At 42.9% G+C, this 14129-nt stretch overlaps 1 protein-coding gene across 5 annotated transcripts in view; it reads left to right on the top strand.

The window, feature by feature from the left end:
- The window catches only part of mib2 (mindbomb E3 ubiquitin protein ligase 2), a 39289-nt gene extending 27584 nt beyond the window's left edge, over window positions 1–11705 (top strand). For 2 of the 5 annotated variants that reach the window (XM_087147216.1, XM_022248458.2), the window contains exons 18-22: window positions 860–871; window positions 2089–2200; window positions 2980–3045; window positions 5879–5971; window positions 6823–11705. In XM_087147216.1, the coding sequence (XP_087003342.1) occupies window positions 860–871; window positions 2089–2200; window positions 2980–3045; window positions 5879–5971; window positions 6823–7043 (504 nt within the window). In that variant the 3' untranslated portion in view covers window positions 7044–11705. The remainder of the gene's footprint in view (window positions 1–859; window positions 872–2088; window positions 2201–2979; window positions 3046–5878; window positions 5972–6822) is intronic. The other 3 variants (XM_022248460.2, XM_022248459.2, XM_087147217.1) reach the window with 3 other exon arrangements.
- The last annotated feature ends 2424 nt before the right edge of the window (window positions 11706–14129 follow it).

Below are 14129 nucleotides of genomic sequence, written 5' to 3'. Positions count from 1 at the left end.
CAGGGACGGAAAAATGTCAAACGTCAGACCCCAAATTTATAGAATAACCCACCTAAATTTTGCCCTGTGCTGCAACTGTCACTGCACTCATGATCAATTACGTCTCGTATGATTATTTTCACGTGAATGGTTCTCTCCGTACTGACAAGTTGAATGGGCTGTTGATAAACCCCAGCGGTGCCACCGCAACCCAGAGCCTGGTTCCTAATGGTCGACTCGGTAGTCCAAACCATCCATCCTTCTGATGGTTGTTGGTCAGGTCATGTTCAACTACAGCCAGTGCTCAAACCTGCCCCGTGATTTTTCCCCAACCAAATTTTTTTTAATTTAGCTCTGGCATTGACATAACAAAGTGCAAACAACTTTAATTCCGCATCTTGTCAGATTAAGCACGGTTGGAGTTCGTATCTCTATACAAACTGCTACATGTATGTGGTTTGTGATAAACAGTGCCTTATGTCTTGAAAAAAAGACAGAATCACAAGGGGGAACATTCAGTAACACAGTGCATATGCCTATAGGTGTTGGTACACGCATACAAGAAATAATGTGCAATTAAACCTGTCTGGCCGATGTTCAGCATTAGCAACAACTTTTACATAATCACAGCGCGGCAGTCGCTCAGCTTAGCAAAACAACTTTAACGAAAAAGCAACACTATAGAATTTTAATCTGCGCAAGATTTTTTCGCCGTAAATGTCGTGCTTAACGCCAACTACAGAAGGGTGTGTGTATATTCATCTGAAGATCTCTGTGATGCCTCACCCTTTACCAGTTACGTAAAACAATGCTCTGCTGCAGTCATAAATTTAAAAATCCTATGTCCTTCATTTTATATCCCGTGGCTCTGCGTTGAAAGGTCACTTTGCAGGTAAGGACGAATGAAACATACATCAAAGTAATTCCTTTTTAGCTTTTTGTTTATGTTGCAATTGTTGGTAGTCACATAAACTGTGGTGCAGTATATTGACATTTCCTTTTAATTTTGGTTTTTAAAGGTACTGTTTCTAATTTCTTAAGCCAGATTTGTATCTGAGAATTGTTTTAGATAGTTGTTGACGAAAGCAAAACTACCCTTTGTATTGCGTGTTTGCATGTGAGCATGTCGCGTGTTCCTTCAAAATACCGTGCATGCTTCTTTTTTTTCTGTTAGTCCGTGAGTAGTAGAATTTTTTGGGGGGAAGATGTTTAACTGTCTCTGATGGTTTGAGTGTTTGAGCATTGGGACTGACCTACTTCTTGCCCCCTCCCATGCCCTATAGTCCAGCCCCAAAATAGTCTGACACCATCCTATTTGACAGATTACACTGAATAACATAAGTTCAGGGAACAAGATCAAAACGATTTTCCTCTGAATAAGATCTATTGGTTTCACATCTACACTGTATAATACAGAAACAAAATTGGAAAGCAAATCCCTTTCTTTTAGAAACTAATGAAACTCTCAATGTGTGCCCTCTCAAACTGTTTCATTTACCACAGTTTGTAGTGTAGGAAAGTTAAAGCTTCCAGGCTTCACATACTTTGCCATTCTTTTTGTACGATTTTATTTTGTTTTTCCTCGATAAATGTAGCTGCTAAGTTGAGATAGCATTTGCCACCGTTATCCCTTTTGTACATACGCAAACATTTGTTTCAAAAAGAAAGGGATTTGCTTTCCAATTTTGTTTCTGTATTATACAGTGTAGATGTGAAACCAATAGATCTTATTCAGAGGAAAATCGTTTTGATCTTGTTCCCTGAACTTATGTTATTCAGTCTAATCTGTCAAATAGGATGGTGTCAGACTATTTTGTGTTCCGTGATGTTGCTCAAAACATTTAGATATAATAAATCACAAATTGCAAATTATTCATCATTGTAATAAAATTAATTTGCAATGAACTCTCTTCTCATTGCTTTCATTTTTATTGTTAGGTTCCCAAAATAACAAAAGTTAACATCGCTTTCAATTCAGTAAGGCCGACTAGTGATTACAGTGTCCTCAAAAGCCCTGTCATTGTTGCATAGACCCAGCTTGGCCTTGCTTAAAGTGGACGAACGTTTTTCCAATTTTTATTTTATCCGATGGTTTGCTGCTTCGCACAGGAACCTGTGACAGAGGCTTTCAAATTAGACGAGAACAACAAGTGCACCCTCTGTAGTTCAAGGAGTGCAGAGGTCACCTTCATTCCCTGTGGTCACCGGACAGTATGCCAAGGTAAGAGCACACTCAGTGGTCCAGTGCACTGGCCCATTCGGTATTGTTCCATGGGCTGCAGTCCAACCCGAGCTGAAGGGCACCCTCACTGGCAAATTTCCAGTCCAATTTTTCAAGTGGCCACAGGACCTGGGCCCAACTTCATGCAGGCCCAAGCATAAAAAAAGCAGGTTACCAGCCAAATTATTTATCTATAGATGTGTACTGCTCTCAGCTGGTGTACTGCTCAATTTTGCTCATCACATGGTCTACCCAAGCAGTATTTTCTTCCTAGTAGTCCCACATGGAATTGGATCTACGTGGCTTGTGTCCTTGAGCAAGGCACATTATTCCGTTTCCATGTTGTCTCGGGCTTCATTCACGAAGTGAAAGCAAGGGGTTGAGTCCATGTCATACACTATTACAAATTCATATGCTAGCTAAGCTTTGACGTGGATTGGTCCACACCAACAGTTACTGTCATCTCAGCTTTCAGGTGCCTGTGCCCTGGAGCAGGGTTCAGGTTTGTTCCACAGGCTAGACACTGGGCCAGGCATGGTTCTGGGGGGGGGGCTCTAGCCCTACCAAATTTTTGTGTAGCCACCCCCCCCACAACACTGACGGCAATAGCAAAAGTTAAAATGGGACATCACCAAAAGTTAAAAGTTGGCTCTAGAACCGCGCCTACACTGGGCTCAGGTTTCAGTGTTCAAGAGCGGCCACATTCTCGTTGCTTCTGTCAACCCGTTCCAAAGCATTTTTACTTAAATGCTATGTTCCTTTTTTTGCTTTTCTCACAGAATGTTCCCACAGACTCAAAGAGTGCACGGTGTGTAAGAAGACCATCGTAGAGAAACTCGGAAAGGGTGAGTTCCTGATGGTGAAAGTGCTTATCTCCCTCCGGTCTGCTTGTTTTCAACTAAACTTTCTTTTGAGTGCTGTGACCCAACTCGACAAACTAAAGTTGGAAGTTGCCAGAACTACTTCCGACTAACAGATTAATGACCAACTCATGCACCACGGAACTTTGCAGCATTGTTACCTCCTGTCATTTTAACTGCAATATTAGGAGGTCAAACTGAGCGGTGTGTCACAAGCGCGTTGGCCAATCACAGCGCGCAAAAATCTGTCAGCCCTCTCCAAACGTACATTGGGTCAACTGCTTTTGCTCACTGTGATTGGCCAACATGTTGCAAACTCTTGGAGGGGCACTTTTGTGAAACGCCCCTATAACGAGTTAAGAAGAGAGTACCGAAGTGTGACGTCACTGTGAACCCGAAAGTGCAGTGCAAACGAATGGAGTACGCGTGGGTGTTGGTTCACGTGCTGGTTCTCGCGCTAATGCCTTTTACACACTAATTGTGCGCGTGACGTATTCACTTCAGTACTCTTTGGTCACTGCATAAAGAAGCAAGCGATCGCATGCTGAAGACTAGCGGCCAATTACATCAAACTTTGTGCAGTCCTTTAACTGCACATCTGCAAACCTTATCGCGTAAGTTGTGCAACAAATCATGGCACGTGTGGAAAAGTTAGGCACTGCGTCGATTCAGACTTGCACTACAAATCACTGCTTAATTCATGTCATTAATTTAGGTGGTGTGAGCTGCACCAAACAAGCCAGAAATGAACGATTGTATTTAATGATTCATGTCCATTTAACGCTCACCATTGTTCAAGTTTACTAGGTTTATAAGAAAAAATGAACAATTTCTTTGAAGGGAGCAGAAAACTTGTTTGGCCGCCCAGTTCCAACAAAGAAAATACGAAACCCTTTTTCACAGTGGCAGATGGAGCTAATTCAAAGACTGTTTAATTGCTATTACACTGATAAGAAACAGCCGTCGTAAAAGCCATGATTGTCAATGTTTGCTGTAATTGAAATGTCAGGTTGCTAACCGACTCTTTGTGAAATCGACCATAAGTATACTTCACGGCATTTTCAAATATTTGTGGTGTAAGGCTTATGTATGATGCAAAGTTTCGCCAGATTTCATGAAATCGGCTGCAGTTCCTTTCGATCCAGCTACATTTGTACCTGGCAGATTTTCTCAAGCAAACGCTTAAAGTGCCAAGTTGGAGAAAATCCACCAATTTGAGGCCATGTCCACATCAGGCGCGTTGTGGCCGTGGCTGCTGTTTTTTTACATGAGCATGCTCTAGTGAGTAGCCATAGCCACAGACAGCAATGCTTACTTCAGTACCTATTTAGAAGCAAATAAAAAAGGACCTCACGCAGCATTCCCTGTCGTGCGATTTGTCCCTTCACCGCATGAAGATCATAAGAATGACAACTGCCCTTGTTTGGAGCCCAGTGCCAACCTTGTTTGATAAGCTTGGACCATCCGCTCTGTGCATAGTCAGTTGAGGGCGCCAGCTGCATAGCAACAAGATATACATATGGGGATTTGCTTAGGTGCAAGTTTTAAATAAAAAACATTGAGCCGTTGTTGGTGTGCCAGCAGTGGATAAAAATAAGCCGTTCAGATGGCAAGGGAAAAGCACAAAAACCCAAGGCCCTTAAAGTACCTGCTGTTTTATGCCAAACTTTTCCTCATGCAAAGAAAGTCAAGCTCCCCGCATCTGTGACATTCCAAGTTCCAATTGTAGTTATTTTCATGGATCGGGCACTTTTTCATGCCACCCATAGTCAAACCAGCAAGTTTTCCTCCTCAGAGTAGCTGATTTGTATTGCACTTTTCCAACTGAAAAGCACCTCACAAAATCTAGTGCAGCTTAGAATTCCCTCATTTCACTCCCCTGACTTGACAGTCTCATGCCTGACTGTTTACCATTGTCATTGGTCCACAAACAACAATGCTATTCCTGTACTCTGCAGTATCCAATCTGCGAAGTTTCAGAAAGGTCCCTTGTCAAATCGTGCATTGACACAGGTAGTATAGGAACCGGGTACCATACTGAGGTAAAACATGGGTATCTGGGTGTGCCCATAAACATATACTACAAAAGAAAAAAGAAAAAAATACTTTTGCATGACAAAATACATTCAAAATGTCCATTTTGCCTTTGCCTACAATTCTCGTCAACAACCTTAAAAAATCAACCTTGATTTTTAACTATCTCCCCGTAAAATACCTTTTGAAATCCTTTTTGCAGTGTAAAAAGTATTGTGTAATTTGTTCATTTGGTTATGAGGACCCAGCCCCACAATTTAGACCCAGTTCCTGACATGAAGTGTTTGGTATGTAAGTACTCGTACCAGGTTCCATGCCAGTGCACAGCCCTGCTAGGCATTTTGGGCTAATATTATAGAGGAATCTGGTGACCGTGATACATTAACTTCATCACTGTCCATTTAGTGTGGCCCCCACCAATGGTGGCAAGCACTATGATGACAACAGAATGAAGACACCGTTCCATTACGGCCACTCTGTGCAAATCCCAGCGCAAGGCTTTCTGCCATTATAGGGGGCCATCAGGAATGTCCGGTTGTGCTCCCTTACAAAGGTCATTTCCTCGTATCCACCGCTGTAGGCCCGACCATGCACAGAGCAGATGGATCAGCCATAACCAAGCCTCACCTTCATGACCGTAACCGCTCATCACAGTTTTTTTCTGTTTGCTCCTCATTTTGACCCACCCTTTCATTCTCCTCTTCTGCATGCACACTCGTTCTCACCGACGCTGGCACCATGCCCCACACCCAACTCATGCTCTTTGTTTTTGCGGCTCAACCAGATGGCCGCCAAGTCTCCACCCGCCGGGGGTCTGCACCAACAATATCAGCCTCACCCAAAGGGAGTAGTCCCTCATCCGTGCCCCGGCACAAAGGTGTTGTGACCCCCTCATCTCGTCTTTGTCTTCATATGTTTTTTAGGTCGCTCTGTTCTCAAGTGAAATTAACACTGATTTGGGAGCGTCACCCAACCGTAGATCATTTGGATCCTTCAGTTCCAAAGAGACATAAACAGACTGCGCTGTTTGTTTGTCTAGTTGTTTGGTTATATTATTGCCTTTTTTCACCTAACCTGCCTGAGTTTTGACTGGAAGTTGCTGTGTTTCTGACCCAAGACATTAACTCAAACTCAAGGCCAACCAGAGTCATTGAGTGGAAGCATTGACTCAAACCAAAGGCCTGATTCACTTTTATTAACATCTTTCCTCGAAAGTGGTACAAGATTCGAACCAGTCTGCCGACACTGGCACAGCTCAGTTGCCAAGTGGTCGAGACATCGGCACTGGTAAACGGGAGATCAAGGGTTCAACTCCCACTAGAGCAAGTTATGCAACATTTATTGCATTTGCTTGGGAAGGGCAAAATCCTGAAAAAGTCTGTCAGGCCCTTCTGTCTTAAGCCAATTTACAAGCAATTCAAATGAACTGTGACAGAAGCATTCCTTTGTCATTGTTCACCCTGCTACTTATGACTGGTCTTGTAAGAAACTTGTGACTGAACTTGTAAAGGGACTTGTGAAAGGACTTTGCGATGGACTGGACTCCAACACTGCTTGGAAATAACCAAATACATACTGCTGGAATGTCCTGAAAAGTCGAAGTGTGTCTTATCGCCGTCTTTATCACAACTCCTCCCCCAGGAGGCCTCATGGATTTCTCTTCCTCTTCTAATCTCACTTCCATCTTTTGGATTTTGTTCCCTCCCCCGCCTCACTGTGTATCTTCAGAGCTGGCCACCGCCGCCCACCCCAGCTCCAAGGAGGTGCAGGAGCTGAGGATGAAGATGCAAGAGCTGGAGGACGCCCAGCTCTGCAACATCTGCATGGAGCGCAAGCGGGACACCGCTTTCCTCTGCGGTCACAGCACCTGCAAGAAATGCGCCAAGCCCCTCAAGCAGTGCCCCATCTGCCGCAAGCCCATCACCAAGAAGATCATGCTCTTCACGTGACGGATCCGCCCTCCGCCCCTCACCTCCCTCCGCCAGGGAAGGCATAGATCAGGAATTGGTTCTCTTTTCCCGGTCGTCCGCTTGATTTTTCAAGCTTGGACAGTGGTTGTGGAAACAACACCCACGTAGGAACTTAGATGTTGCAGGAACCCAAAAATGTTACTGGGATACTTTCTCCCCTAAAATCGACCTCAACTTTCCCCCGTACGCACATAATTGTATACGTCAGTTTTTATTAGCATTTCTGGAATATAAAACCAAGGATTTCTCCAGCGTTCCCCAGGCATTGTAGCTTGTAAGCCTAAAGAAACCTGCCGAGAGGAGACAATGAGAAATAGTTACAGACGTAAAGGGAGAAAGAAGATCCTCAGTGAATATTCCAGGTGAAACCAATGGAGTCAGGTTGGGACTGCAAAACCCAATCCACATATGGATCAAGCTTGAAGCTTGAGCCTGGGCCGCAGAGGGAAAAAAACCACTGTGGCAGTCTAACGTCCCTATTCAATTCTGTCAATTGGATTGACTCTATGTACTGAGCACGCACACGTGCGAATATGCACGCCCGCCCTCTACAGGACAATGCAGGGACTGCTACGCCAATCATCCAAGAGCACTTTGCTGCCCTCAAATTTCCCCTAGAAAACAAATGAAAACATCAAGAAAGAGATATGACAAAACAGTTGCTGGCCTCGGGAGCTATGCATTCCTCCGGTTTTCAAAACGTCATATGCCACATTACTGCAGGTGGCAATTGTTCAACGTATCCTGCAACACCACCTCCAAGGCAGGACTGGTCTGTAAGCTTGTCCATATCGCTAGTCCAAAGCGTTCACTAGTGAGGGTGTGCCAGTGCATTGTGGGCCATACTTCCCTACGTGTTGCTGTGTTGAACACGTCCCCGCTCTCTCTTGCCCTGACATTGAATCATTTGCATATTCCAAACATCGTGGATGCGCATGTTAATGATGAATAATTTGGATCCCAACGTTGGTTTTATGCAGCATTATTTTGTCAGCACCATGTGTGTTTTTGGTGTCAGCATCATTATATATGTGTTGTCGGGTATAAAAACACTTCGTCCTCTGGGACAAAAACCATGTGTTTTTTTTTTCAAACTTACAGTGTGAAATCTCATTCAGTCAATGTGCAGAGTCACATTTCACATTTGTACTGTCAAAATTGAGAAAGAAAGGAATGTTTTTCCGGGAACGTGAGCGTAATCATTCACACCAAGCACTGAAACAGGTAATGCACGTTGGAATTAGCAACACCAAATACACAGTTTAAATCTATTCTCCTATGTTGTGTTGTATTGGCGCAGTATTACTGGAAGAAAGCTCCACACATCCAGGAGTTTACTGCTGTTTGTGGTGAGCCAAAAGTGTGTTTTGGTGACAAGGCCTGTCCAGAATTCATTTACATTGAATTCCCCCATAGATCCACGTCTGGACAAAAGACTGTTTGTTTCCTAAGTGTCATTCAACGTAAATTTGAAACTTCTTTGAGTTTGTATTGCTCAAAACTTGTAATATAGCGATTTAAGAAAAAATTTGAGATGGACTGAGATTTTTGTGCTTCCAATTTCTAAAATTGGGTCAACATTATCCACACTTAAAATAGGAAGAGATATAAAAGTGTGTATATTTTCCTTTTACTTTTATGTACTTGGTGAACTGTGGCCGTGAAATTGTAGAATAGATTTGTAACAAACCTCTTTGTTACAATTCTTTATTGTGTTATAATTCTTTATTGTGGTATGTTGTAATGCCTTTATGAAGACATGAATTCTACATTTTACATGATTTACAGCTTATGCATATTCATTATTTTGGCATATGCCTTGGTTGCCATGGTTTCCCATGGTGATCACCGTGGCAACCCATTCAGAAAGCATAGCATTTAAAGTCAAACGCCATGGCCACCTGTCACATTGTCAAAACAAACGTACACAGCTGGAGATGCTATCTGGGGAGGGGGGGTTGCCAATCCCCTTTATCGGCCCAACTTGGTCAGATGGCGTGAAACGCCTGTTTTTGTCTACCTTTTTTTCTCACAGTGCCTTTATCTCTTTTGTAACAAATTTCTTGATATCTACTGCCTTTGAGTCTCCAAAATTACACTTGATTTTTCCAGAATTCTCCCCAAGTAGAAGAATGGTTTGTGAAGCAGAAGAAGAATCTGTTTAATTGCCCTATTTAAGGCTTTTTAGTTTGATTTTTAGTCACTGTTTTACTCCCTCCCCCCCAAAAGAAATCGGCTTTTCACTTTAAATGAGTTGCTTTCATTCCAAAGTTATAGAGAAATAATATGTACAGAAAATTGACGTAAATATATGTATTCAGGTGGTGTAAGTAATTAAAGGATTTAACAGCTAGGACATGTGAGTGTAAGGCCCCCCCTTAGAACTTAGAGAAGGAAAACAAATCCAGTGACAGTCCACCTTTTGGTCAAGGCTTCAACTGTGGCCAAACCCACACACTGCACCCTCCAGAAAATGAGTCCCCCCCCCGTTCCCTCTGCGCAATGTACTCCCGTTACGCAACTATATGATAGGCTTATGCTTTTCTCAGGTTTGAGTGTAATTTGGGGGAGGGGGCTGGTCTAAACACCAAAGGTTTCCCGTGTCCAAATATCGACAGGGTGTGGCCGATTGTAACACACGTCTGTGGGAAGTGATTTGAAGCACTAGCCACCGTTTCCAAAGCCACACCGATTACATGTATATATGTAGCAGCAGATTTATTCTTGGGAATGGACATTTTTTTTATCCAGGCCATTCGTTAAATGGTTTTTCTTTGTCTTTGGTCTGTGTTCAAGGTCCCTCGCTGTGAACATTTAGGCTCATTTTTTAGTTATTGTGTTAAGTTGCAAGGACATCAGACCGCATAAAATGGAGCTTTTTATATCAGTCTGAGAGCATTTAATGTCTGCAGATTGAACTGGTGCCAGAGCAGAGCTTTAAAAGGGCAGCTAGGCTACATATGGCCATAGTGATACATAAGTCCAAGTACAAGCCCTGATCAAGACGTTGTACGTAGCACTAGGCCTTGAGTTCAGGTGTATTGAAGCAAAGTGGCATGATTTAGATAAATTGTTCATCAAGAAGCTTTTAAAGTCGTACCAAATCTGTGAGGACATTGTGTAAGAGAACTAATCAATTAGAGTCGTGCATTGAAAGCAAGAAAATTAAATTGGCGGATACATGTATTTCTCATTGTTGGAGGGAAACAGTGCACAGGAAATGACACCTTTTTGCCTTTGTGAAAGCTGCCGTCTTACAATATTCCTCAGAACATCTGATGTGACTTGGTTTTTCTGACAACCTGTTGTGTTTCCTTTTTTACTGGGCATTGGCTGTGTATTTCCACACGGAATATTTGTGTACAATTTCTATATGAAGTGGGTCAGATTTACTTATAGTCAAATGGATTTGTTGATGAATGGGCATTTTTCCTGTTCTGGTCACTGCTGGTTTTCTTAACATGCTATTGTCACTGGCAGGTCTTGCCTCTCAAGAAACACTGATTTTCTGGTTTTTCTGGTCACTTGAAGCCCGTTAGAAAGAAAAGGTTTATGCAAACTGTGAAGTGGATCAAAAATTGCCCAATGATACTTCCATGGTGAAGTGGGTCGGAAATTGCGCTATGATACTTCCATGGTGAAGTGGGTCGAAAATTGCCCGATGATACTTCCATGGTGAAGTGGGTCTAAAATTGCCCTATGATACTTCGATGCGAATCCTCGCTCAGTGGGGGTCAGTTGAAATGCTAGCCCACTTTCTTGAAGCATGTGTTGTCAGTTTCAGTGATAAGATACCGGAGAACTGTGCTGGAAGTCATCTCATACCTAGCCTTCCCCAATCATTGGCACAATTTATAGTCCTCTTAATTTGATTGCCAGGCCCCATATGATCTTATACTGTATGGTATACTCAAAGTTACAGGAAAGGCTCATTAATGAGCAACCGTTGATCGAGCTGTCTCGCCACCACACCCGTACATTGTTATGGGGCATATCAAAAAGTCCATGCTGCAAGTCCCATCTACGTCTGCGCCATCGTGTATCCGTTTTTCTGCACTCCACCCGCCCCCGGCTTAATTTGGAGAGAGCTGATTTCTGTGACAGAAACATTGAAGTTATGTTTTGTTTGACTTGTGCTTTCGCTTGGGTTCAAAAACGATTCGACAGTTAACCCTGCCCTGCCGCAGACGAAAATATGAAATTATGAAAATTAGTCTAAGTCAAGTCACGCAACATGTCACTGGTTTACACAGAATTATTTTAACAGCGCCCTCTTTTGAGTGGGAATATGCAATACACTTCTTTATTTATCGACCGAGTTTCTTCCAAAAAAAAGCTTCAATCATCACTCACTTCAATCATCGCCATTAATTAAAAGCCATAACCGTAAGAAAAAGTGTTCCTTGCGGGCCTAAGTCCTAGGATCCCTGGAAATGTACAGTGACCGAGTAAACGATAAAAGCCTTGGAATCACCCGAACGTTTGGGGTGGTATTCAGAGAGCATTGTCCAGTGCACGCTAAGAAAGTTGAGCAAGTTATGTTGATGTATAGGCATTAACTATGCGGGTAATTAAGCTGTCTATGTACTCCTGAATGTCGGTTTCTGATTAAATGGAGAGTTACTCCGCAGCGCTACACTCTATCGTTTGGTGAATGGACGGTATTGTTGATCTCAGGAGAAGTCATTAGTTCGTCCGTTACGCTATGATCATAATCTTACACGCACCCAACGCTATCTTCTTAATTTAATCTCAAAGGCATGGTCGATTCAAACAGTGCAGGATTAAGAGGTAAAATAAAAAGTCCTGGTATCTTTTCCTTCTGCAAAATGCGCATGCCTGTTGCCTAGTCTCCCCAACATCAATTATAAAAGCCCTTACGTTTACACCTGCATGTCAATGTTAATTTGTTTGACATTGGTTGAAACAGGTTGAAAAGTCACCAAATGTCTCGCAGTAAGACTCGTCCTTTGTTGGTGGTGAAGGCAAAGTGTCCAGTTGGTGTTTCACCTTAATCTACACCCAAACTTTGGAATTGAAACTGTTCTTTTCGTCTCGAAGTTTGAATGAATGGACAGATTATCAAAAATGCTGGCACTCATTCACGAGAAGGAGAACCGTGCGCTTGTAAGCTCTTTTGATGACACTTTGTTGTGGGTGGTTTCAAAGCCAAAGTAATAGGTCTAATTGGCTCCGCATTTTAGTGGGCAATTGACTGTATAAATGCCTCATTGTCTGTCTATAGGCCATTTTGTTTGGTCAAAAAGTTGCAAAACCGTCGTAGGGAACCGTTTAAGATCCTAAGTGTGGGTTTGGTGCGTATACAGTCAGGAAATTAAATTGTATTATTATATGTTCACAGTTAGAATGAAGGCCATTTTGATACAAATTGTGTAAGCGCACGTTTTGGAACTCTTGTTTCCCCCAGCGTTTACTGAACAAGGATAGGGGCGAGAATTGCACGCTGTGCTGCTGACAAAGAAACATGTAGTACGAAGTTGTGTTTTAGACTGGTTCAGACAAGACTGACTGGGAAAATAAATAATTGTACAGGTAGGCAGAGAGACAATGAAAGATCGTTAGAGAGAAAAAACTAGAGAGGAAAATAAGCGCGATGTGTCGCTCACGGCACGTGCGCGGTTGCCGGATGGTTTATGCTCCAGCGTTGTGCCCGCATGGTTCGGCACAGGGCACCGCACACGACTCGCACGCGACGCCTAGTGTCGCCCCGCCGACAGACTACGCTTGGCCGCCCGCTCTGTTCTGAGGCTGTCCTGGCTGGGCCCTGAACAACGCGGCATTCAGTCTTTCACACTCACACGCACTCAAAATTGCTTTTGTAACTGTCGTAATGAATACGAGTGATGTTTTGCTTATGTTTTCTGCTTTGCTGGGTTCGGGGGTTTTGTTGTGAGTTTTCCGGCACACTTGCAATTTTTAGCATGTGCTTGTGACATTTTACTCAACAGAATTCCCAAATTGATGGCGTGCGAATTGCACAAGACTGGTTTGGAAATAGTGGTACAATATCTTTCATAACGCACAGAATAAGTTTCACAAATAACAACAAAGCTATGTAAAACTGAGTTTGGGAAAGTATGACTTTACGTTTCTGATCTCTTTTTTCTCATACAAACTGCAGGAACTAGATAAATCCAGTGCATGCACGTATGTTTAAACAGTGCCCTAACAGTTCACTTAACTCCAATTCTCACGGTCGAGGGTTGTTCGTTTATTGCACCGGGAAAAGGGGGAACCCTCCATTCACTTTGTACATGGATTTTCATCTCCTCCTTTTTTGCTGCATTATGATGAAAAATAAACTCTTTCGGTAGGCCTGCAGTGTGCGAGATATTCATAGCGCATAAATAGTGAAATTTAGTGAGTTTTGTCAATAATTCAGATTCCCCATGGACCGCAACACTATTTTTACCCCTTTGAGTGTGAAATACGGAATAGCCACCAATCAACCAATCAGAGAGAAGAATCGAGACTCGGTGATGTCATCCCGACTGCGAGAAACAGATTTCAAACAGCTGTCATATATTTTTAAAAAAGTGTCGTGCCCAAAAAGGGGTTCTGAGAATTATTTATTGCGTTGTTCCTTTAAACTTCTGTTTGGGATCATTACGAATTAGAGCCAACAAATTATTCGGTTTGAACTGGGTTTTAACATGGAGGTTTGTGTCCTTCCTCCATGGTTTTAACATCTGCTCTGCTCACTGGCAGAGCGCAGCGGCATTGTGAGCACACACACAAGTTTCGCAGTTGATACATGATTGGTTTGTCAATGAATAGGATAACAGGTCAAAGTCTGAGCTGCGCGCGTCGGGAGTCACGTGACGAATAGTTCCTCCAGCAGCTGGTGTTGAAGTATTTATGAATATCAATACTGTCAACACCGATGGCAAACTATGTAACGCACGCGGAATGTTGACACTACTCATGCGTAAGCGGCTTCTGCTCTTGTAAAGCAGTGAACCGAGAATAGACTCGATGCCAAGTCGGCATAGGACCTTGTTCCCGAGGCTGAGGAAGCCAGTTTTCATTTTTGTCATCGATTCT

This window comes from Acanthaster planci, linkage group LG16 (genome assembly GCF_054643075.1).
Source record: "Acanthaster planci isolate LZ-2023a linkage group LG16, COTS_SCS, whole genome shotgun sequence".
In the NCBI taxonomy this organism is placed as follows: domain Eukaryota; kingdom Metazoa; phylum Echinodermata; class Asteroidea; order Valvatida; family Acanthasteridae; genus Acanthaster; species Acanthaster planci.
This window is presented reverse-complemented; position numbering and strand designations above follow the sequence as displayed.